The sequence below is a fragment of the Heterocephalus glaber genome, unplaced genomic scaffold, assembly GCF_053883595.1.
Source record: "Heterocephalus glaber isolate CG9 unplaced genomic scaffold, H.glaber_assembly_v1.0 deba00001472, whole genome shotgun sequence".
NCBI classification, from domain to species: domain Eukaryota; kingdom Metazoa; phylum Chordata; class Mammalia; order Rodentia; family Bathyergidae; genus Heterocephalus; species Heterocephalus glaber.
This window is the reverse complement of record NW_028258315.1, coordinates 34,425,352-34,450,887: the sequence shown is the minus strand read 5'-3', so window position 1 is coordinate 34,450,887 and position 25,536 is coordinate 34,425,352. Positions and strand designations below refer to the sequence as shown.

The 25,536-nt window shown below is 44.9% G+C and overlaps 1 protein-coding gene across 6 annotated transcripts in view; it reads left to right on the top strand.

Annotated features, from left to right (window-relative positions):
- The window catches only part of Dip2c (DIP2 acetate--CoA ligase C (putative)), a 436,072-nt gene extending 418,131 nt beyond the window's left edge, over window positions 1-17,941 (top strand). For all 6 annotated transcript variants that reach the window (XM_013075790.3, XM_004854585.3, XM_004854586.3 and 3 more), the window contains 5 exons: window positions 4,589-4,646; window positions 6,307-6,381; window positions 9,948-10,122; window positions 11,276-11,399; window positions 14,842-17,941. In XM_013075790.3, the coding sequence (XP_012931244.1) occupies window positions 4,589-4,646; window positions 6,307-6,381; window positions 9,948-10,122; window positions 11,276-11,399; window positions 14,842-15,094 (685 nt within the window). In that variant the 3' untranslated portion in view covers window positions 15,095-17,941. The remainder of the gene's footprint in view (window positions 1-4,588; window positions 4,647-6,306; window positions 6,382-9,947; window positions 10,123-11,275; window positions 11,400-14,841) is intronic.
- The last annotated feature ends 7,595 nt before the right edge of the window (window positions 17,942-25,536 follow it).

Genomic DNA, 25,536 nt, shown 5'->3' with positions numbered 1-25,536 from the left:
GAAGGAGGGAGATTGCACAATTTATAGCAGATCCCCCAAACTGTCATTCCTTTCCTAGTGAAAGTCTAAACTTCAAATTCCTTTCACAGCTTAGGATGTAACGCTCACATACACACACACCCCGTACAGGATTTATACTCGCAGAATATGCAGGCTCAGCTGATGCCTGACAACAGTAGTGTTCAGCCAGGGACAAGCCAAGCTTGCCCAGGGGCCAGTGCGGGCAGCAAGAGGAGTGCCAGGAGATTCCAGTTCCAGAAGCAACAGGTTTCCTTGGCTCCTGGACTGTTTAAAACAGACCCAGCAGCATGACCAGAGAAGCAAGTGCTTCACTACAAAAAGCAACCTGTTAGATGCCCACCTCGGGACAGTCACTCTTTGAAGATAAAATGCCTTGTGTGTCACTCCATCCTGCTCAGAAATTTAGGTCAGAGCCAGTCCAGTCAGACAAGCCACACTGGTCTCTGTAGTCTGTCCTTCTCCCTTCTGCAGAGAACACCCCAAGCCCATCCTCTGGTGCCTGCCCAGGCACTGCACCCCTCACTGGTCAGGTGGCCAGCTGGTTCTGAGCAGGGCTAATGACAGGCACTGTCCTGCTGTAGTGAGGCTCTGTGTGGGTATGTCGCAGTCACACGCACTCACTCTGCCTGGCAGCCTGCCCAGCATAGGTCCCCTAGTTTGTAAAAGTCAGCTCTGAGTACAGGTTGACCCTGAGTCTTCACTCAGGGCTCACATTGTCACCAGGCAGGATGTGTCTTTTCTTGGCAAAACCATCTGATCACCTTGCTTCCATTTCTTTCTGTAAGTTCTTCACACATTGAGGAGATCAGCCCTTTGATATGTGTGCTGCAGATATATCTCCCAATTCTTTTAGGAGATATATCTTTTGCCCCTTTAGAAGAGCTCATGTTTTTCTTTTTTTGGCTTGTGAATATTTTTGTTTTCCATCTACATGAAGGAATTCTTTTTTAAAACATGTTATTGGTATATGTTTGCAAAAAATAATAATTACATTCGTTTTGGGAAATTGTACATATCTCTCTATATATCTGTGCCATGTATCTATCATACATCATGTATATCTGTATATCACATGTCTATATCACGTACATCTCATATAATCAAATCTTGATCATTTTCAATCCCCTTCTCTTTACCCCTTTCTCATCACCCATCACTTCCCTGTTTCTTACCATCTCTCCTTCATTTTATTCCTTTATGTATATCTCGGGTTTCTCATATATGAGAGACCATGCAATATTTAACCTTCTTTATCTGATGAAGGAATTCTTCTGTGGCTTTTGTGAACAGGATCTTCAGCTTTTTCATTCAGAACCAACCACTGAATGATGCCAACACACTGCACCTGCTTTGATAGGAAAGAAGCGTGCCTTTTTTTTTTTTTTTTACTGACCAGAGAAGAAATGTTTAGCAAGATATCTTCCTTTTTTTCACCTTTCAGGCAAAATTCTCCGCTGAGTTTCCATCCCTCTTCCCTTTTCTGAGGTTGAGAATAAATAAATTCCAGGAGAAAAGATGAGATCTAAAGTCCCCAGGCAAAGAAGGCCTTGCTAGGCAGAGCAGGGTCGGACAGCTGTCTTAGTTTCTTTTCTCTTTGCTGAGATGAAATACCTGATACCCAGAGTTAAAGGAGGAAAGGTTTATTGTAGTTCACAGTTTGCAGGGGTTTTAGTTCGTAGTCAGCTGGCGCCAAGGCAGAGGACATCACAGAGGAGAAATAGTTCATAGAAAACAGAAGACAGTGAAGCAGCAGCAAGCTTTCTTTCTGTCCCTTACTTTTCACACCCAGGGTGGGGCACCCTTAATCCCAGTATCACACACTTAATCCAAGCATCACACGCCCCACCTATGACCACATGAGACTTTGGAAGGACATCTAGATACAAGCCATGACAGGAGCCCAGGATGTACATGGCAGGGACAGCCTTTCTTCCCTACCCCTGCAGAGGTCCTTGCATAGAAGAAGGAAGAGCTTGCATCCTGGGCACTGACTCGCAGAGTACTGGGATATTTGCCAGTCATTTTCTTATGTTGAATACCTTTGCTTCATAAATGGCACCAGGGTGCTGTATCTGAAGTTATCCCAGGAATGACACAGCTGTTGGAGCTGCCCAGTGCTCCTGATCTGAGGCCCAGCAGAGAATTGAAATAGAGGTGATTACAGAGTAAATGACGGCATTTCCAAAAAAGCCCTCCCTTTTGGCTAAGACTTTTGCTCTGTGGCCTGATGGTGTGGCCTTTATAGGACTCATGAATCAGCTGCCTGCTGCTGGACAGCAGCAGCACCAGGACAATGAGGTGAGGTGGGATGACCCTTTCTCTCCTTCCTTGTCCTCTCCTCCTTCCAACACTCTCTGCTAACCCTTGCCCACTCCTAATTTCCCAGCTGGTTTGGCCTGGATTCTTAATTGCTTTTGCCATCTGTGGCAAAATAGGAGGATCTTCGTTCCATACTTGGCCAGTCATCCATGGTACCCAGCCTCCTTCACTTTATCTAATTGTTTGAACATAGTGACAGCCATGGCCTCCTGCCATGCAGGTAGAATCACCTTTGTTTTGGAGCACAGATATCACCTGCTAATGTCACATCTGTCCACAAATGCCTGCCTCTGATGTATGCTACTGCCTGATAAACTTCCTTAAGAGGAGAATACTGGTGTTTCACCATAGCTTCTGAATAGTGTTCTCATGGTAGGTTTTAATAGTAATGCACCCTAAACTAGTGTAATGTCACCTTGCTCCCAAAGATCTTTGATGTCTCATAATTCTGTGTTAATGTAGCTAGTAATTTGTATGTGTAGGGGTGTTGGTGATTGAATTCAGGACTTTTGCCCTGAGTTACATCCCCGACCCTTTTTATGATTTTTAAATTTTCAGACAGGGTCTTGCTAAGTCACTAAGTTGCCTAGGCTGGGCTGGAACTTGCAGTCCTCCTGCCTCAGCCTCCCAGAGTGCTGGGATTACAGGACCACTATGCCTGGCTTAGTAATTATTTTTTAAAGGTTGCTATTATGAGGCCTATTTGCATATTGTAGAACAGTTTAAATACTACATAACATCTTTGGTAGCTGTCACCTGCTGGCAGCATCAAGGATTTCCTTAAGAAAAGTACAAAAGATTTTGGTGGCTCTTGTTTGATCTGGAATTGCGTAGAAGCTTCTTCCAGCTCATCAGGATCTGCTGAAGCAGCCCAGGTGCCCCTCTCTGCTGTTTCCCCAAGGCCTCCTACTGAAGGTGAAGTGTTGCTCTTCCCCATTTCTGGTCCCCACTGCTGAAGATTTGCCTGTCACAGCTGCTTCTGTGGGCACGAGGCAGAGCATCCTATTGCTGAATGGCCAGAGAAAATGGCCCCTGATCCAGCAAGAGCAACCAAAGGTGCCAGCTGTCCAGCTCCCACCACTGTTCCCTGGTACAGTGGCTCCACGTCTGCCTGGCACATGCAGGACCCTCTGTGCCAATGCTGGATTTGTACCCAGCACCTCACCTCTGCAGCACCAGAAGCTCAGCTTCATGGGTGTATCCTCCTGCACGTGGGTGCCTACCCTGAACTGCCGCCTTTTCCACCTTGTGGCTGGCGTAGTGGCTTGAACTCTGTGCCACTCGGTGGCTCTTTCTTGGTTCCTGTGGCTATTCCCTCTTCTATCTTAAGCACCACCTCTCAGTTACAGTAGGTTGTGCTGGGTGCAAAGGACTAGGTCCCTGGCCCAGTTCACATCTCAGTTTGGAAGAGACAGTGAGGCTGGAGACACAGAGCAGTTACTCATGACCTGATACTGCCGAGCCTCTGACCACCTGCTGTCTACCCTGTCCCCAGGTCCAGGAGACGCCCATCCTACATTCTCTGGTCTTCAAGCTTTGAAGCATTTTCCTTTTCCTTCTGTTTTGTTTATATGAACATTGCCTCTTAGATGCACAGTTAACAGTCCTCTAATTATGTGGCGGAAATGTAAAATCAGGAGCAGAGACCATAAAACATTAAAAACAGAACACCCAGGAAGGAGCACAAGCTGGCTCTGGTTGTGATGAGCAATGGTGTCCTCAGCAATTCTTAAGGCTAAATTATCTAAGTATTTTTAAAACTAAAAACTGTTTTCTGCAAGGAAACTATGCTGTGTTCACTTGGCTCGGGGATCCCTTAGTGTAGTAGAGGGCGACCGGGCTGCTGGATACCTCACACTCAGAGTTTGGCCCTTGTATGGGGAGAGCCATGGGGACTTCACTCTCAAGGGGCATGGCAGCTCTTTCCAGGGCACTATTTAATCCTCATTCTTTTCTGCGAATGTCAAGTTGAAATTTGGTTACTTTAAATGAATTTTTCCAGTTATTTCACAGATCTGGCATGCGTGACTCAATTTTCCTTCTGTGTGGCCTTCAGTGGTATCTGCTGGCCAGTCCTTGCCACGCACTGTTGATCCTTCTAAGGGGTTCTTCCTCGACTCCTACTGATGCCATTGGAAAATGCTCAGAATTAACATTCCTCAACAACCTGTCAGGCCTGTGACCCCGTGCTGAAGGTGGCAGTGGCACAGAACATGCATGCAGTGACATTATCTATTTCTGCTTGCAGAGTCCGGCTAGTAGAAAGAGGATCTCCTCATAGCCTGCCCCTGATGGAGTCAGGAAAAGTAAGTATTAAAGGGGAAAGGTGTGTCTCTGTTAGTCAGAGTGTATGGGTACTGAAATGAATGTGAAAGTTGGAAAATAAAGCATTTACTACTACATGAAGTCACCAGGGGCCCTGGTGCTTTCTGTCTCTACAAGGCCTCTGTTTGAAAAGGTATTTCAGAGTCTGATTGGCTGCTTCAGCTCCAGACATCATTTTATGTCCCATCCAGCAGGAGAAGAGACAAGAAGGAGGGACAGAATTTGCAAATCGTAAGGAAAGTTCCAAAATTGTCTTACACTTAAATACCTTTGACCAGAATTTAGTCACATAATCACACCTAGCTAAAAGGAAGGTTGTAAATCTTTTGAATATCTATGGGTCTAGTTAAAAATCAGAGTATCTAATACTATGGAAGTGGGTAGACATGGAATAGTTATCAGGGGACAACTGCTTCTGCCACAGTTACGTTTTCCATAAAACTAAAGGGCAAGAAATACGTATAGTGAAGAGCTTTCTTTTTTCCCCTTTTAGGCCCAATTGTCAGATCTCTTCCTCACATGGTATAATTCTAAAAGCATCTTATGTTGCTCTGGACCTTTATAACCTGTGTCTGCATGACTGCATGCCAGGATTCCTCACAAAGTTGATCCTCGCACAGGAAGTGCTTGGCACTTCCCTGACACAGCCGGGCAGTATGGTCAGACTAAGTTCGGCTTCCCTGCTGCCAGCAGTGGTGTGCTATTCCCATGGGCCTCAGCCCTATTGCGCCTGTGACTGTTAAAGTAGCTGGACTGTAGCTGGCTCTGTTTGCAATTTCAGGAGTGGACTTTTGACTCCTGAGATCTGTGCTATCAGTGGAGTTTGGTCCTTTGCCAAGTTTCTTTTGAGAAGGAGAGGCTTAGTGTTGACATCCATCCTAAGGAAAGACGTTTACGTGCAGGACAGAGCTCCCCAGCAGCATGAGGGGAAGAAACAATGGAGAAGAGCTGGGTGTCAGTCCAGATATCCTAATGAGAAGCTACCAGACTGTGCTGGGCCTGGACATGCAATCTTTTACTTCCGGCTACCAAAAAAGCCAAAGCTGAGTCATTTTGCCAGAATCACGTGGGGTGACCTTTAGTGCACCTTCATCCTTCACTCTGCCTCCATGAATTCACGGGTGACTGTAAGCATCGCCCTTTCATGCCCATGTGCCATCATGGAAATGCAATGGAAATACATTCGTGGAAGTAACCAAAAGTTCCCCTTTTGCAGGTGTCACCTTTGTTAAATGTTACATCATTTTATCATGTTTGGGTTCAAAATTCTTTTTTAATGATTTTCAGGAGATTTGGTTTCTTCCCCCAGCTTTATTGAGATAATGATTGACAATCAGAATTCTTTCTTTTAAGGTTACTTCAACACAAAATATCATTGTAGTGTAATTCGAGCGAAGTGTAATTGTACAGTGACACAGGCAGGGTATATGTGTGTTGGAACCCAGGGCCTCACTCACCGTAGGCTGAAGAGCTTTACCACCAAGCCAAACCCCCAGCCCTTGGCACACACTTTTGACTTAATGTCATTCTACTTCCTGGGTGATCTTGTGAAAATAGGTTTCTGGCAAGATTATAGCTGGTTTGTGTGTGATTGCTTCCTGTCTTTCTATCCATTGTCAAGTCGTCTCCTTTTCCAAACAGATACTTCCTGGGGTTCGGATCATCATTGCCAATCCTGAAACAAAAGGACCACTGGGGGACTCGCACCTGGGAGAGGTGAGTTCTGTTGTTCTCTGAGAGCAAACCTGCCTTCCTGTCCCTTAGCCCCTGCTCAGGGACACATGTCATGGGACACAGTGCTGCTCGCAAGCCATGATGGTCCGGGGCATAACTCAAGATAAGCTCTGTTGCTTAAACGAGTTCATGAAAGTTCAGAATTACAAAATGGGATGTTGTATGATGGATTCTCTTTAGAGTTGTCAACTGTGTATCCTTACCTTTCAGCCCTTGAGTTTGTCTTCCATTTACCTGCCTTCATTACTAAAAACCATCAGGAAGGTAACAGAAAAACCTATAAAAGGAGCAGGGCCTCAGCCTACAGGCATGGCAGCAATAGATGGATGCTAACAGAATAGGAAAATGGCAGTTATATATACTTATTTCTGACCAGAAATCAAGCAGTAGGATTTTACACCTTTGCTCCATTACATTCATGATGCAGCCCCAGGTGATTGGGCCTAACTCCCTGCTACTTGGTCCCACACACTGTGGCTGGCTGGGGCTGGAGAAAAAGCCCTCTCTATACTGCCTGGCCTCCATCTTGAATCCTATCTCACATAGTCCCTGGTGCTGCTGAGCACACTGCTGTGTCCTGTGTGGTGACACCAGGTACCTTCCACCTCATCTGTCTCTTCTGTTCGTTCTGTGCTGATGGACATGCTTCTTCAGGAGAAGGAGAGGGTCTCAGTGCCCGGCCAAATGCCCCATTATGTGGCATCAACACATCTCCTTTCCCTCCCCTCCCATTATGCACCTGAGATAGTCCTCTGCAGAGGATCCCACTACCAGCCAGGATGTCTACTGAAGTTGCCCCTGCCCTGCTCCTTGCCCCATGCTGTCCCAGCACCAGGACAGCAGCAGCATACTCAGGGATGCATCTCCATACAGCACGTGGACCAACACACAGGACTCACGGATGAGTCCTCACCTTCTGTGCCCCTTTCCATCTTGCACCGCTTTTGGGGCCTTCACCCATCCACTCGTTAGCTTTGCAGTCACTGAAACACATTACCAACACCTGTAACTTTTAGATGGAGAAGTTTATTTGGCTCCTAGTTTCAAAGGATTCAGTCCACATTTGGCAAAAATAGCATGGTGGAGAACAGATCAGAGGGAAGAGATGAGGACCAGACATAGAACTCAAGGTCGCCTCCAGGACCCACCTCAACACACCCAGAGGTGTGCTCTCCCAGTCAGTCCGCTGGCCGTTTGCTAGTCCAGTCACCTGGACTAACATAACAGGGTTGACAGTCACGTCTCCAGTCTCAGTCATGTACAGAGAACAGAGCTGCGATGACAGAATTGGATGCAACACTTATTTGGGAGTTTCTTTAACTACTTTACATTCCTAGAAATGAAAGTGAACGTAGAGCCTGCTTTCTGAGGGCACCTGAAAAGGGTTCCCAGAGTGCTGCAATCCTGGCTGGTGGCCTCCACGTTGGGGCCAAGCTAGGGCTGAGGTCAGGGGTGACCAGAACCGGGGAGATCTGCAACTTGATTGTCTTGAGAATGTGTCACTTTCTTTGGTTATTGAGGTACAGTTGCCAGAGTGAGACAAGATATGCAGTGTGGTATTTATGATGCTTCAGTGTATGTGTGTGATATGAAATGATTGCCATAGTCAAGTGAGTTAACATATGTGCCACTTCATAACGTTACTCTTTCTTTGGAATATGTTGAGAACATTTAAGCTCTACTCTCATATCAGATTTCAAGTAAACCATCATGGTTGCTCTGCCACACACTGGATCCCAAGAAGTTACTCCTCTTATGGCTGAGGGTTTGCACCTTCTGGCCAGCATCTCCCCATTTCCCAACCCATTCCCAGGATCCAGTAACTGTTGCTTTACTTTCTGTTTCTATGATCTCAACTTTTAAGATTCCACTTAAAAAGTGAGATCAGGCTTGTCATGGTGTAACATGCCTGTAATCCCAGCACTCTGGGAGGCCAAGGCAGGATAATTTCAGGATCAAGCCCAGCCTGGGCAGTTTAGCAACTTCACAAGACCGTGTCTCAATTAAAAATTTTTAAAAGGCTGAGGATATAGATCAGTGTGAAAACCCTAGGTTCAATCCCCAGTGCCATCAAAAAAAAAAAAAAGTAAAATCATGTAGCATTTGTCTTACTTTACTTTATATAATATCATGCAGGTTCATCCATGTTGATATAAATGGCAGGGTTTCCTTTTTTAAGGCTAAATAGTATTCCATTGGGTTAACCAGGAAGTTTTTGTTTGGGGGAACAGAGAAGAGTTATCATTACCTTCACTTGATGGTACACCTTCTTTCTCTGTTTCATTTTTCATTTTTTAGCAGGTGTTTACTGAACATTTGTATACCAGGCATTGTTATGGGGACCAGGGATACAATGGTAAACAAGACAGGGGTTTTTCACTTCACGGAATGTGGCCACTTTTCAGTGTAAATAAAATAATGAAACCAGTTGTATTAGTCACTTTCCCATTGCCTGGAAAAAGTACCTGACACCTACAACTTAAAGGAGAGGTTTGTTTCAGCTCACAGATTCAAAAGGTTCTGTCCATGGTTGACTGACAGGAATGGCATGACAGAGGGTCTGGTGGAGGAAAAAGACTCAGTCCATGGCATTCAGGAAGCAGAGAAGAAGGAAGGAAGCAAGGACAAGAATACAACCCTCCCAGTGACCCGTCTCTAACCAGAACTCACTTTCTAACACCAGATTCAGCTACTGAAATTGTCAGTGGGCTGATTAGTCCTTTGACAAGTGTTGCACCTCCAGGACCCAGTCACCTTCTAAAGCTCCACTTCTCAACACTGAAGCTTTGGAGGGATATTTTAGACCTAAAAACATTAACCAACCCCAGAGTGTCTTGGCTAGAATGCTGCACAGTCCAAAGGACCCTGATGTGCTGGGTGCTCTTGTCTAGGCATGATGCAGGTAGGGCGTGAGAATCTTCGGAATTTTACTGACTTCACTCTTTGATCTTTTCCCTGTTCTACATAAAAGACATCCATCATCACTGTGAGTCCATCTGTCTTTGTTTAGCCATTTCCTCAAATGCTACACTGTCAAGCATTTCTGTTTCCTGTCTTTTAATGTCCCTCCCTTCCTCTCTTAGGTTTTGTTTTGTGCTGTATTGTCTTGTTGTGATCTACTTAAAGTGTGCTGACCAGGTAAAAGGGAAAAAAATCTTAAAGCTTTTTATCATTTTTCCCAGTTGTTCTTTAGAAACAATTGTTACATTTGGAAAAGCACAAGAAAACTACTGCAGCATGACTGTTCATTTGATGTGTCTGTCTTTAAGAACTATTTTAAATTTTTTCAGTTAATCAGTTTCATACAGTTTTGGGTAGATGGATGGATTGGTTGCTGGTTCAGCCGTAAGTGTCTTTATTTCAGGGAACTCTGTGGGCAACTGTGTGTCTCCTTCCAAATCTGAGTGAGATTAATGTCTTGCTTGTTCAGCCCAAGGAAGCTTTGAGTATGACTGGATATAACTTGTTGAATTGTAAAATAGTTTTAGCCTGTCCTCCCTGGAGTCTCCAACCAGCCCATCCACAGTGACATTTTGCTCTGTTTGCAGATCTGGGTTCACAGTGCCCACAATGCCAGTGGTTATTTTACCATTTATGGAGATGAATCCCTGCAGTCAGATCACTTCAACTCTCGGTTGAGTTTTGGAGACACGCAGACCATTTGGGCACGGACAGGCTACCTGGGGTTCCTGCGGAGAACCGAGCTCACAGATGCAAACGGAGGTGAGTCCAGCCCATCAAGCAGACGCCAGGTTCCCCTGACCCTGAAAATAGTCTGAAGTTTGGGGCAGTCAGACCCAGGAGGGTGTGTGCACCTCCTGTACCCAGCCTGGACACAGCATAGCTTAACAGGCAGGGAGGAAAAAGGCAGATTGGCCCCCTACCCTGAATCCTGGGAACTGAGAGCAGACTGAAAGCCAGAGAGGAGCCACCACCAAGCACAGGCTGCTTTCCCATGATAAAGTGCCCAGAACTTCAGCCACTGACTCAGGGCTTCCCACCACCTCCAGGCCCACCGAATGAACAGGACTAGCAGCTGCAGAGATGTGCATGCTCTCCTGGTGGGACCATTATTTGTGCCTGTCCAGGATGGAATGGCCCTGGAATCCATCTTTCTCTGTACTCCCTCAGAGCATGGGGCCTGGCCTGCTATGGAGTCACAAGTGGGCAGCTTTTCCTGTTTAGCCATGATACTAACAGAGAAGAATACATGTGATCGAGTCAGGGGACCAGCGGAATGTGGCTGTATCCTGTGTACCTTGGACAGCTGAAACCATTGACTCTGTAGTGGGTGCTGGCTGTTAAGTAGTAGCTAATGTTAAGTTGGTGTCCTAGTGACAACTGATGCAGGTGTGATCATGTAGGTGACAGTTTTCAGAAAGTGACCCAAGAAAAGTCTGACTTCCTCCTGGTGGACAGAGCTCATCAGGGGAGAGGATCACATTAGAGAGACTGTGGTGGCTGTGCACAGCCTGTGGGAGACACACTTCCCAGGGGCGTCAGCTGTCACCCCACACCACTAGCGAGAAGGGAACCAGCTGTCCCTAATTCTGAGATCTCCTTTGCATTGTCTCACTTAGCGGTCAAGGGCAGTTTTAATGATTTTTTTTAAAAAAGAAAGTAGCCAGCATAGTGGTACAGGCTTCTAATCTCAGCACTCCAGGATGTTAAGGCAGGAGGGTCACAGATTTGAGCCCACCGTAGGTGACTTAGTGAGACCCTGTCTCAAAATAGAAAATAAAGTAGGGCCAGGGGTGTAATTCAGTGGAAAGGAGGCCCTGAGTTCAATCCCCAGTACTGCAAAAGAGAAAAAAGCAAACAGGCAGTTTGGTTAGCATGGCAGTGAAGCTCACACGTGTGCTTTGCCTCCCCACAGAGCGCCATGATGCCCTCTATGTGGTGGGTGCACTGGATGAAGCCATGGAGCTGCGAGGGATGAGGTACCACCCCATAGACATCGAGACCTCAGTCATCAGAGCCCATAAAAGTGTCACAGAATGGTAAGCAGGGACAGCACTTGGGAAGCCCTGGACCGGGCAGGTGCAGTGACGGAGGGGAGTTGGATGAGATGGACCACAGCGTTGGCTGAGCCTCATCAAGGTGCATGTTCGTCTTTAGGGTTAGCAGTCAGTGAGTCATCCTTGCACAGGTGAGGTCTCCTGTGCTTCTTAATAATGCTTCCCAGGAAGCAAGTGGTTTTTTATTTTGTTAATTTATGAAAACGTGGTAGAGGAGAAAGAAGTTTCACACACGCACATAGGTGCAGAAAGTCTTGTCTGCTGTTGGCTTGGGAACTGTAAAAAGTCATGCGCTCTCTGGGAAAACTTACAGTGAGAGGAGAGGAGCCTTCCAGCCAGGCTCCGCCAGGGAGGCCTACAGGGCAGAGTAGCTGGAGTTGAACCGAGCTGAGAACACACAGCTCCTGCTTCCTAGTAGGTGAGGGCCCCAGGTGAGGACGTGGGTTCTCAGCCTCCCCAGGCAGGCATGTGCCTTCTTCTCTGGCCTGTTTATCCTGCTGTGAAGTGCTAAGTGTATTCATGCCACTTCAAGGGGAACAGCAAGTGGCTCCCTGGCTTGGGCTCCCCAGGTTCCCTGGTGTCCCAGAGAAGCCAGAAATGACAGCATGAAGTCAACCGGTGCTAATGATGGCCATAGGCTGGCTCAGTGTCTTTATGCTTTGTTCAGGCATGAAAAGTCAGTCAATGCCATTAGCTGTAGGTTGGTTTGCTCATTTGGTGATAGGCAAGGAGGGCACTGTGTCCCTTGCTTGACAAAGAATCTGATGAAACCAGTTTCCATTCTAGCTAGGAAGGCTCAGGATGCAGTGCAGGCTGGCCTGCATTGTGAGCAGGCCTGCTCTGGATTGGTTCGGAGATTGTCTGTCCCTCTTGGCAGCTTATTGGTTTGCAGCAGCAGCCTGGGCAGTGAGCACCTGGCACAGGATGCAGTTTGCCTTCCTTCAGTCACCTTCCAGACAAACTCAAATGATAAGAGTAAGCCAGGTATAGTGCACACCTGTAGTTCTATCACTTGGAGGCCGAGGCAGGAGGATTACAAGTTTGAGGCTGGCCTGGACTCCATAAGAAGACCCTGTCTCAAAATAAAAGTTATCAGTTACCTCTTCACCCAAGTATAGACAGTGGCTAAAAACCAAGAAAACAGAAACATTAGAAAGAGATTAGCCCAGAAATGGGCACAGGGCCTCATTTTCTACCTATGTAGGTATAGATATTAGAGCCTTCCAGTTTTCTGTTTTTAAGAAAATTGTTTTCATTGGCTTTTACCATCTCCGTCAAGCATTTTCTATTTAGGTCCCCCTTAAGAGTGTGCAGAGGAGCCTCCCTTGTGCCCTTCTGGGTTTCTGGTCAGTGACTTTTTATTCTGAGCATCACTACTGTCCCTGCTATGTGGCTACAGACCTGAGTGTGTCCTTCAGCTGGTCAGGCGGGGCCTCCCACTCGTCTACTCACGTGGAAGCCAGGACGAAGGGAGAGGAGCGAGTGGTTTTTATGCAGAAGGATTTTGAACACATTGGAAATGAGTGAAGCACAAACTGCCTGTCCTTCCTTCCCTCACACTCCCTGGCCTCCCCAGCCTTCTCCCACCTCTCTTCTCTGCACACTCCATTGGCTGCTTCACACCAGGAAGCCCCATGCCATGGAATGGGACCGTTTTTGTGGTGCCAAATTCAAGCTGACCAAATCATCCATTTTTCTCCAGTGGGTTCCAGTGTTTCAGTGGCGCAGCCCCTAGGATGGCCTCTGATGGAAGGTGGGTGTCCTGCCTCCATCCCATGGCTTCCTGACATACCCAAGTGTGACAGCAGCATGTTCGCACTCAACCTCCTGCATCACATGTGGACAGCTGAGCTAAAAGCCCTGGTCCTCCAGGGCTTGGCCACCAGGATCAAATGCCATAATAAGCTTAGACCAAAGGTCCCCGGGAGTTGTGTGTGTACTTTGATATCACAGACTCACAATGTGGGCTTGTATGGGACATGTATAACATAATTTTAATGTCACAAGATGCCCTGTTTGAGAATTTTAAACACCAGCATGTCTTCTGCGAAATGATTCTTGGCAGACCATTTCCTTTTGGATGCAGCAGCAGGATATAAAACTCAGGAGACAAATTCTAAACACACTCTACAGTCTTCCTTTTTATTTTAATGTGTGTACTGGCCATACTGATTAGAACACTTGTCTCTTTCTGATTGACTTACTCTCTTGCTTATAGAAAACAAGAGTTTCGTAAAATGTATTCTGCCTTGAACTGGGTGGTACCCACTGATCAGGTGGGAAAGAGCAGATGCCCACAGCCTGCACCTGTCCCTCACCTGGAGGCTCCTCAACCCAGGAACTTTCTCCTTGCATGTCCCCTTCTCCATACAGCAGCACCCTGCGCACACGTGCACACACACATGCGTACACATATATCAGGAGCCTCCACAGCCTTTTCCCATTCACCATGTTGCCCTCCCTGCTCAAGAACCTTCAAGCCCTGTTGCCAAGCAGACCTTGTATACCAGCATCTGTGAATTTCAGGATCCTTACACAATGAGTTCTAAAAGCCAACTTTGCAAAGTGAATGTGTTTAAAGTGTAAAGCACTGCATTATGCCATTACCAACTGGAAGACTGAATACTCTTGAGGCCCTTCCTGCCAAAAAATGACTATGTTCCAAATAAACCATGCCCCATGTGCATTAGTTCTTGCTGTGGACTGTCATCTCCAAACTCAGTATCGGTACAGAATCATTGACTGTGCACTCCGGGCCAGTGGCTCTTCTCCTTGTGTTTCTGGTCCTCTAGGGCCAGCACATCCCACTCTGGCAATGGCAGAGGCATAAGCCCAAACACACCAGCACTTCTTGAACCTCTGCAGGTCTCGCCTTGGTCCCACACACTGACCAGATTCCATGCTGGTTCTGAGGACAAGGAAGTAGGTGATGCAGGGCACAGTGCACAGAGTCTAGGAGGGCAAGGAAAGGAGCGTCCTGTCACCATGTGCACACCCCTCAACAATGGCTGGAGACGGAGGTACAGGGTCGCTCTGAGGCCACATGCTGGTAGCACACTGCACCCTGAGTCGGGATCTGCCCTCCAGGAGCAGCAAAGAGGCACGAGTGGAAGGCTTCTCCTCTAGGGAGGTGGAAGCAAACCCATGCTGTAGAAATAGGAGTTGCAAGATCAGGAGACACTCTCCGAAGCCCCATGGGAGAAGACCCATCCATAAAGGAGCTGCATCTTTGCCAAAAAGGGTGTTCCTGAAATGTTGTCTGAACAACAGGAAGTGGCCCCAGAGGGAGGAGCTGGCCAGAGAGACTGTCCAGAGTACCCAAGCAGATCCAAACTGATCCTGACAGAACATTTTCAAAAAGAACACATAATCTTGAAATTAAAGATTTGCCAAATAATGATAGTTTCCCTTTTCTGTCTTGCAGTGCTGTGTTCACCTGGACAAATTTGCTGGTGGTTGTGGTGGAGCTTGATGGGTCAGAGCAAGAAGCCTTGGACCTGGTTCCGCTGGTGACCAATGTGGTCCTGGAAGAACACTACCTGATTGTAGGTGTTGTGGTCGTGGTGGACATCGGGGTCATTCCCATCAACTCCCGTGGGGAGAAACAGCGGATGCACCTCCGAGATGGGTTTTTGGCAGACCAGCTGGACCCCATCTATGTGGCCTACAACATGTAGTCTTGTCTCTGGCTTCCACAGACTTTTCTAGGGATGTAAACATTTTTCTCAGTGTCCACTGAACCATGCAGATGCAAGGGCCACAGTCGCCAGCACGGAGCCTGTTGTGGGATGGGAGGGGGAGGAGGACGTCACACAGCAGTCACCCTGGCATGGAGATGAAATGTGAATTTACTGCTGGATTTTGCTCAGAAGGACTTTGGAGTACTGCCTTCACTTTGTTGGAAAAGCTCATTTCAAAAACTTTTCTTTCTTCCTTTTTTTTTTTTTAATTATTGGATAATAAGTGCTCTCTTCGTAAATGTGGTATTTTGTTAAGCCGAAATAGCAATTAAAAAATATTCTGCCCTCCAGATGGGTTCTTTTAAACAATTTATGTAGTGTGACAAAGAATTGTTTTCTCTGTTTTAATGTGTCATGAAATCTTAATGACATGAATCTGTTACTAATTTAAGCCATTGCTAGATCTCACCCTTCTGGAACATTTATTGAGGTACGAGAAAACCTTCCAGATAGCACCATCCCATTAGATTTTAGCAGCTTTCTTTGTCAGAAATGTGCTGAAAAGATAAAGGTCAATTTATGGCCTTTGAAGTTAGCATAGGATGAGAAGAAATTATAAATAAGGTGTATTTCGGCAATTATCTTGCAAATATCTTTGTACTAAACTAAAAAGATAAAATAAGTTAACTTCCTCAATATGTAATTATGTACAAAATGTTTAATTTATTTTGATCTCTTTAGAAGTATAAAAAAGAAAAAACATTCAAGAATATTAAAGTCTTGTAATGTTTGCTAATATAAAAAAAGTGTTGTATTATCTTGCGTGGATAGTATCACAACAAATATATATATATGAAATATAAATTCACTAATGAAAAAAAAGGAGATTTTAAAGTTTAAATGCAGAACTTGTCACTTGCATGGTGCACCCTCCACCGAACTCACACACATGCTGCTGTTGCGAGCAATCCCAGATTGCCAGTAGCCCTGTCTCGGAGTTTCTTCTAGAACCAGAGGCCAGCAAGTGGGATTACTGCCATCTCAGAGATGGTGAAGGAATTTTAAGCTCGATGTGCACTATTTTTCCTTGGCTGTGGTGATGACAGTGAATGCATTAATGCCAGCATGTGCTGATGACACGAGGGGGTGCCAGGCTGGCAAAGAACACTTGTTTCCTTAGCTGCAAGAATTCTTTGTACCATGTTTTTCATCCTTATAGTGTCACCTTTTTTTGGTCATTGGTATGACAAGAAATGCTATTCTGTGGCCACCCCCCTCCCCCCAGGTCATGCTGATTCCCCCTCAGGTGGTCACTGCGTGCATGGACAGAAAGTCCAGACAGCTTTAAGGGAAAAGACTCTTAAGTGCTGTCCCCTCATCTGAAGACCCAGCCGACTCTGTGAACCTCTGGTGTCTGAGGTTTCTAGCTCAGCCCTGCCCCTCTCGGGGTGCAGGGATCATAACAGAGCAAGAAATCCTCCCAGCCGCACTTGTACCCTGTGGATGGACAGGTCTCTGGTTTCTGTCTCTTGCTGCTCACACACTTTCTAATTTGCAGAGCTCATCTGTGCATTTCTAAATTGAATTGGCCTGTCTGTATCCAACCAAGGAGGGATCAGCAAATCAGGATGGATTTATTCTTTTATAATTGCCCCCCAATAGGATCCTGCAGTGGCTCTTGGTACTAGATATGCATGACTAAGATTGTTGCTGGGCAAAATTTAGATTCTTTTTTATTCTAGGCAGTGTCTTTGTCTGCCCTTGTTATACGCAGCCAGCAGTAAGCCCTTTGCTGAAAGAGAGTTTTGTTTGACTTCTGAGATCCAAGGCTAATAGTTTTTAAAAAAAATTAAGTGGCACGGTTTTTTAAAAACTTTTCTGCATATTTGGAACATCCTTCCATCTCCACAAATGATTTGATTTTGAAAATATTGTTTGTTCATTGCTGTGTATGTGTATTTCTCTACATGCTTCAGATACACATTCCTACGGTTTTCTGCTTCCTAAAGGGGAAAAACTACCACATATAGGAAAAAAAAGACGTTACACTCATATCTCAATTAAAGGGAAGTAGATTTAAGGTTTCAGACAGGATACAGATTTGAAAAATCACAATGTGCAGGAAAACAGTGTGAAGTCCAGCTGATGTCAGGAAGCAAAAGAAAAAAATTAGATGTCACTTCAAACATTTTAACTTCCACCATATCAACTTCACATCCCAGGAGGGCAAATGCTGCAGGGCAGATGCAAAAACAGTCAATAGCAAGTCTCCTCTGCATCCTGTCATCTCTGAGTTTAGGTTCAGAAGAGTTGGTGGACTGGCATCGAAGTTTGTGCAAGTAAAAGGAGACACTTAAGTACCACCAATTTCAGCAATAAAGAAGGATCATTCTGTATTAGAAATTGTACTGTAGATAAATCATTCATGAGAATGTAAAAAAAAATGTTTGTCTTGTGACCTTGTGCTTTTGAAGTCAGCCAAAACCATGTAATCGACTTGCACAAAAAGAGGGTACACAGTGAACATGGAAACAGACCTAATCAAACAGGAGCAGATTCCTCATGGTGCTTGTTTATTATATATATTTAATCCTGCTTGACACTTTACCCAAGGGAAATGGTCCCTTTTATCAGTTGAATGTTAGCAGCGTTATTTCAGAGTGTGGTGACTGGTTAGAGAAATTCATGTACTCAACCAATCACAGTTTCAAACAAAATTTTTATGTGCAAAGGACAGCAACCTTCTTGTATGTTCAACCACCAGTACGCTTTGTACATCTGTGATAACGCCTGTTTTATATTCAAATGAACAAATAAAAGCTTTTATTTTTGTTGCTCTGAAAATAGCAGTTTTCTTAATTGGTACCCCTGAGAAATGTCTGGGACAGTTTCCACCCCAGGAAGGAGGTGACTCCTGCAGGGAAATGTATCCAACTCTGTTTACATAATTTGTTGCATAACTCAGTACAGATAATCATACTTTGAACAATGTTTAAATTTTGATATGGGCATTTATTGCTAAAAATTCCTATGGTAACAAATGTTTTGTGAAATGTTTTTTTTAATTCTTTTAAATATATCTCAATATATTTGTTCACATTTTGCTGCAAGTGTACAGATCATTGATAACTTCTTGGGACAAATGGTAAGCATGAATCCCGTTTGCAAATACTTTCTGTCAGCTGTATCACAGGGGACCCTTGTGTGCTGGTAAAAGCTAGCAGTCCGTGACTTATCCATCCCAAATCATCTTTATTTGTGTGATTGCCTAAAGCTTTATTTTTGCCCAGGATCTCAGAATTTTACTGCTTTGTTTTGAAAGTGGTAAAATGACCTTCAGCTTAGTAAGTTTTGGTGGCCTAAGGGCCCGGGTTTGCGCTAGAGCTTCACTTGCCCTCCCGCTTTTGTCCAGGACACTGCTGTGTTGATGGAAGCGAAGTGATGCTTTGAGTCTCTGAAGGCAGGTGGCTCATTAAAGACCTGCCTGGTTGCATCAAGTTAAACAATATTGCAAGGAAGCGACATTTCTCCCACTAGATGGCAGCACCAACAGTGACTGGTCAGATGCATCCCTCCTGCAGAGTCCTCCTTTAGACTCCGCGTGCGCGCGCGCGCACACACACACACACACACACACACACACACAGTGCACGCATGCATCAAGTACCTGTACATGAGGACAGCACTTTCTACCGTGCTACCATGTTCTGCCTCCTCCATGGCCTCTGACAAGGCTGTGTTCTTCAGACACGCTTGTAGCAGTTTAATTGGCTGGTCAGTCATTGTTCTGTCCTAGGAATTCCCTGTGACATTTCAGTATGCTGAGATTGAGGTCTGTCCCCCTGAACAGAAGCAATGATGCTGCTTCTATGAAGTCTGTGGCCCAAAGGAAGCATTCCCTTCCCTGGCTGCCACATTGGCTGTGACCCTCCGCTCTCACTGGCCAGGGTTGTGTGTAGAGATCACAATTCGTGATCGCTACTGGTATACTAAGCCTTTTTTTTTTTTTTTTCTATTACTGGGAGTTGAACCTGGGGCTTTCACATTGAGCTACATCCCCAGCCCTTCTTTATTTTTTATTTTGAGACAGTATATCAGTCAGAGGAACAGATTTAATGCAAGATATACACATATATAAGGATTTGCAAGATAGGCTTACAGTGGCCGCCCACAGAGTCAGGACCAGAGGATGGAGTGGAGGAGAGATGAGGGAAGGTCATCTGTTAACAGCTGTGGGCCTAACCAACCATCAAACCTTTCCACATTCCAGGAGGCCTGTTAGAACCTTGACTCAAACCTGGGTGGACAGTATTGGACAGGACAGTGATCTAATGGTTTCATTTTTTTCAGTTCAGAATTGTTCAACCTCCATGTGACCCGTCACCAAGCACCACTGCACCTTGCTTACAAATCTATCTTGGAACCTAAAAGTCTTTTTAGAATTTTTACTTTTATTTATTTATTTTGTGGTACCAGGGATCAAACTCAGTACCTTGTGCTTGCCAGGAAGGCGTGGAGCCACTGAACTACATCCCCAGCCCTTATTTATTTATTTTTGCAGTACTTTGGATTGAATCCAGGGCCTTCACACTGAACTACATCCCCAACCCCCTTTTTTTTGGTACCGGGGATCGAACTCAGGATCTTGTGCTTGCGAGGTGGGCACCGGAACCACTGAGCTAAATCCCTGGCCCCCAGTCCTTTTTAAATTTTTTATTTTAAGACAAAGTCTAAGGTACCCAGGCGGGGCTCAAACTTGTGATCCTCCTGTCTCAGCCTCCCAGAGTTCTGGGATTATAGATAAGTGCCAACACACTGGGCTGCAAAGGTTCTTTTAACTTACAAGGTCACTCCTCATAAACTGTTCTACCGTCCCCTGCTGTCCCCATTTCCTGTTACCCTGTGTCTCCCATCCACAGCCAGAATGCAGGTCCCATGTACACGACTTACACTTTTCTTGCTCAGATTTTTATTATGAAAATGTTCTTAGCTCTAGGTCTAGCAGACACATTTCCACTGCCATCCTGCCCTGATTCTGGGGTGAGAGAACTTGGCTTAACAAGCCCTTTCATTTCCAAGCTCCCTGATCAAGAGTTTGGGTTTAACATCATCAAGTTGCTAATGCTAACCGACTCCCAGGTGGAGTGGGAGCTGGGGACCTGAGACTGTGCAGAAAGCAAGTGGCATTTTGGTTCTTAAATCCAGAGAGTAAAGGAAGAGCTGCTTTGGATGGTTTGGGGCTTTGTCATGCTGTGTGTCAAGGTGAGTGACATCCCTGTGGAGTTGATGATGGCTGAGGAGAGTAGGGACAAGCATAGCAGCACCAGGTCCCCTCCCCACCAATGGGTCTTGTTCTTCACTTAGGGGCGCCAGGGCTGGTGGGCACCAGGGAATGGGACAGTGACCCAGTGCTTTACATTATGCTGAGAACAACAGCAGAATCCCCCAACGGCAGGACTCTTCTTCGCACCAGAATTGCTGTAAATTACTGATAGAAAATCTACCAGAAGAGGGAGATTTGCTATAGTTTCTAGCTCTGTCAATTTTTAAAGATAAGTTAAACGCCTTAGAAGGAAATTCAATAGGACCTGTGATCCTCTGTAATGTAATTAAATCCTTCATTTGCTCTGTTTAACATTCAGCCATTAACATGTGAGATACTTGGTTTATTGACATAAAAGGTGAATTATGGGAGTGCATTTCGGTAGAAAGTTCTGCCCCAACCAACCGCAGCTCCCTCTGAGGCTGCCTATTTCCCCTTCTGCACTTAAGCACAGTCAGTCTCATGACAGGCGGTTCTTACTATTTTTAACTTGATGTGGGAATGAGGTTCAAGGAAGGACAAAATTGCCTGGCAGTAACAATCTAGTTCTGAAAATAAAGAATCCACCTGTAAGAAATGGATGGTTGGTTTCACTGCCTGCTGCACAAGCACAAGGACCCGAGTTCAATCCCTGGTACCGAAAAAAAAAAAAGAAATGGATGGTCACAATCCATTTGAAGGTGTCAGAGCCTCAGGCTAGGACTGAAATAGTTAAGAAAGGGGAAAACTGCTGGGGCTGTTAGGAAAAACCAGATCTTTTTTTTTTTTTTTTTTTTTTTACAAAATGTAATGTTGTGAGAACATAATTCAGTTATAGGGTCCAAATATGGAAACTACATGAAGTATTCATTGTGAAGTTGAGTTTCAATCTTGTCCTTTCGCCTCAGTCTCCTGGTCCCCTTGTCCCGTAACAGTTAAGTATTTGGACTATGTCCTGGAATATCGTTTTACTGTTTATGTGAATATAAGTCAATTATCAATATATATTCTTACCACCGTCTCATTCTAACCCAGAAAGCAGTGTATTACATACTCCATTCTTATCTCTTGCTTCATTTAACGTTTATCAATATAGCTACTCTTTTTTCCTCTCTGAGTGTGTGTGTGTGTGTGTGTGTGTGTGTGTGTGTGTGTGTGTTGCTGGGGATCAAACCTGGGCTGAGGTACAGCCCTGAAAAAAAAAAACCTCTCCCCCTTGGTTATTTACTTTGAAGAAAACCCTTCTCTCCTGGGACTCTCAAGCAGAATTCTTTTGCAGATAAGGAGAGAGGGGGGAGTATAATAAAATTTTAGATCGCTTCAGTTAGAGATGGGGTTTAGTTTCCTCTGAGTTTCACTCCACTAAATGTCAGATTCAAAAGCCCGTGGCATGTGGCTCCTGACCTAAAGGAATTCACATCTTTCTGGGAGACCAAGTGAGAACTGCACTACCGCAGCCCAGCATTACTGCCAGGTAAGAGGAACATATCCTAATTCTGTGAAGCCAAAGGTAGAGGGCTCATGCGTGGAGGAAAAGTTCAATATAGCACCTAGGCTGGGTGCTAGAAAAAAGCAAAAACCAGTTAAAAGACCATTTAGATAGGCTCAGGGCTGGGGACACATGTGGTTCCCAGAGCTGCAGAGGAGAGTTTAGATCAGCTCCTTTGATTTGGGTTGAAGAGGCAGAGTTGAACAGCACAAAGTTGGACCAGACCCAATAGAGCTGCCTCGAGCTAGTATTACCACACATTCATTTAATTCTGGGCTCAGCTGGTGCAAGGTGCTTAGCATGGTCTGCAGACACTGTGCCTTTGTCCTTAGGTTCAAATATAATTTTTTTCATTGTTTTGTTTTGCTTTTGAATTTCAAATGCAATGTTTTTGAAAGTTAAAACAGGAATGCTTCTGCCATATGTCTTTTATGTCTCTCCTCCTCCTTCACCTCCCCCTCCTTCTTCCCCCGTTTTAATCAAGACCTGAATGTTTTATTCAAAGACCATGATAAAGTCCTAAATTTTCAACATTGGGTGTCACTTGTTATTATTTTTAAACAAAATGCAATTGGATATGGTTTACAAGATGTTAAATGGCTTTATTACAATATAACTCCATTTAAAGTATGCAGATGATATTCAGTATATTTGGAGGTGTGCAACCAATGTCACAATCTAGAACACTTCTGTTACCTTGAAAAGGAAGCCTGAGCTCACCAGCAGTCACCCCCAGCCTCCCACCTCAGCCCACATGCCCAGCCCCAGGTGACCACTAGTCTTTCATTCCTACAGATTCGCTTCTTCTGGAAATTTCATGGAAGTAGAATCATATTTCATATGTCATCTTCTGTGACTGGCTTCTTTCATGTAGAGTGTTTCCAATGTGCAATCTATGATGTAGTGTGGATCAAAATTTCTTTTAAAAAGTTTAATATTCCACTGTATAGGGTATATACTACACTTTGTTTATGCATTCATAAGCTGGTAGATTTCTGGGATATTTCCATTTTCTTTGATTCCTTTTTTTTTTTTTTCAGTACTGGGAACTGAATCCAGAGTCTTCACAGTGAGTAACATCCTCCAGCCCTTATTTAATTTATTTTGAAACAAAATCCTGGTAGTTTCCATGTTGCCCAGGCTGGACCAGGGTGCTGGGAATGAAGACATGTTCCACCACTCCTGCCTCACTCTTTGACTCCTCTGAGTAATGCTGCTGTGAACACTGTGTCCAGGCTTTTGTGGGGACATGTGTTCTCATTCTCTTGGCTGGATCACATGGTCTCACTGTATTTACCTCAAGCTGTTTTCCAAAGTGGCTATACTGCTTTACTTCCTGGGGACTCCATGTCCTTGTCAGTGCTTACTGTTATCTACCTTTTTGGTCACTGCAGTCTCCCATTATCTGCAGTTTCTCTGCCCATGGTTTTTATTACCTGCAGTCAGCTGACAGCACTAATGTCATCTTCCACCTCTGAGATTCCACGTGGGCATCACATTGCCTCACGTCATCACGAGGGTGAGTACAGCACAGGACATAGAGAGACCGCCTTCATGTGGCTTTTATGGTAGCATGTTGTCACAATTGTTCTATTTGATTATAGATATTGTTGGTAACCTCCTACTGTGCCTAATTTATAAGTTAAACCTTATCATGGGGTCGCATGTATGGGAAAAAATATAGTATATGTAAGGTTCAGTACTAGCTGCAGTTCCAAGCAAGGCTGGGAGGCTTGTCCCCCACCGGACAGCTGCACAGCAATCCTAGTGGATTTGAAGTAATAGCTTATGGTGAGCTTTATTTATTTACTTATTTCTGTTAATGCTTTTGCATATATCCCCTATATGTTCTCTGCCTATTTTTTATTTTATTGTGGTGAGAACAGTTGATATGGATTCTCTTAACAAACTTTTAAGTGAGCAGCACAGTCCACATTGTTAAGTACAAGGACAGTGTTGTACCACAGGTCACTAGAACTTATTCTTCATCCATGACTGAGATTTTCTGTCTATTGGTACCACTCCCTATGCCCCCTCCCTCAACTTTTGGCAGCCGTGGTTCTACTCTTGGACTCTAATCGAGGAATGTGACAACTTTAGGAGCGGTTATAGACAACGCACGTGATTCCACTCGTTTCAACAGGCTTTTTCTGAGGAAAAGAAAAGCTTTTTCCAGTGAACAGAAACTAAAATTGGGGACTAAAATCAGGGACAGATTCTAGCAGCTAGCTGGGAAAAGCCGAGTGTATTACATCCATGTGTGGATGGGCTGTCATTTGGAGAGAAATAGCAGCAGCTAGCTGGGAGAGATTTCTTCTATGGGTGGATGGGCTAACATCAGGGGAGAGATATCAGCAGCTAACTGGGAAAGGAATTAGGCTTATATAGGTATTAAAGGGGCTAAGGAATCTGTGGTGAAATGTTTATGATTGAGTCTAAGGTCAGTCAGCCTAGGTGTAAACAGTCACCGGACTTCTCAGCACCAGGAAGACTGTCTTCTGTTTACTGAGAAATAGCCTGTTCTTTGCTGAAAGCAGCCTGTTTTGTCCTGTTTGTTAAGGACTCAGTCCAGGCATGACAGGAACCACCTCTGAGTGGAATCATACAGTATTTATCTCTGACTGACTGGCTTGCTTACTTAGCATCATGTCCTTAAAGTGGCAGACGATGGCACCCCAAAATATGCTACTTTCCATGAGATTATTCTGAGCCAAAGGCATTTGAAAAACAGCAAATGCACCAAGGGCATTCTAATCTCCCTTTTCCTCTTGAAAATGGGAACAAAAACTCCCATGTGAACAATCCCCTTCCTAAGAGAAAAGAAACATTCTTCAGTAGGGACTCTCAGCCAATAGAATTTTATACAAGTAGATCTTTTTTTTCCCCCCTCTTTTTGTTTTTGGTACCGGGGATCAAACTCGGGACCTTGACCTTGCGAGGCAGGCGCCGGAACCACTGAGCTAAATCCCCGGCCCCGTTTTTTTTTTTTTTTTTTTTTTTACTATCCTGTTCCTTTAGCCTCTCCATACAACTGAGGTCCTTTTCCACACTCGCCTCTTTGCTCAATGAAGTATAAAAGCATTTAGATTTCATCAACTGTTTGTCTCTGCATTCCTTGTGGGAGCTCCAATGTCAGGAAGAACTTGAGTGCTTTTCTTCTGTTAACCTGGTTTATATATTATCTTAGTTCTCAGGCCTAGCTTGAGAAGAAAAGAGTGAACCTTTACCTTCCCTTCACCTGCAGGGTTTCCACTGGTCCCTGCAGTATGAGGTTAAAGACTTGGACCAAACAGGTCTTTTTTTAAGGGACCCTGTAGCGCCTTCTACAGGGCTGTCAAGGAAAATGCCAGATTAGAGGCGGTTGACCAGATAGTTTCTGAGCTCTCAAATCTGACACTGATACAGATCCAGAGCCTCCCCTCAGAGAGGCTCAAATTCTGGCAAGAACTTATCATTTCCTTTCAGCTCCTAGGTACTGTGTACGCACACATTTGCTGTGTATCTACTACAAGTTGCTGATAGGGCTGGTACTTGCCCAAGACAAAGCTTTTTATGATGCTCTGTTCAATACTGGTAGTCACTGGCCACATGTGAATGAGGGTGGCCAGTCTGAATGGGGATGTGCTGAGAGTATAAAAGACGCTGGGT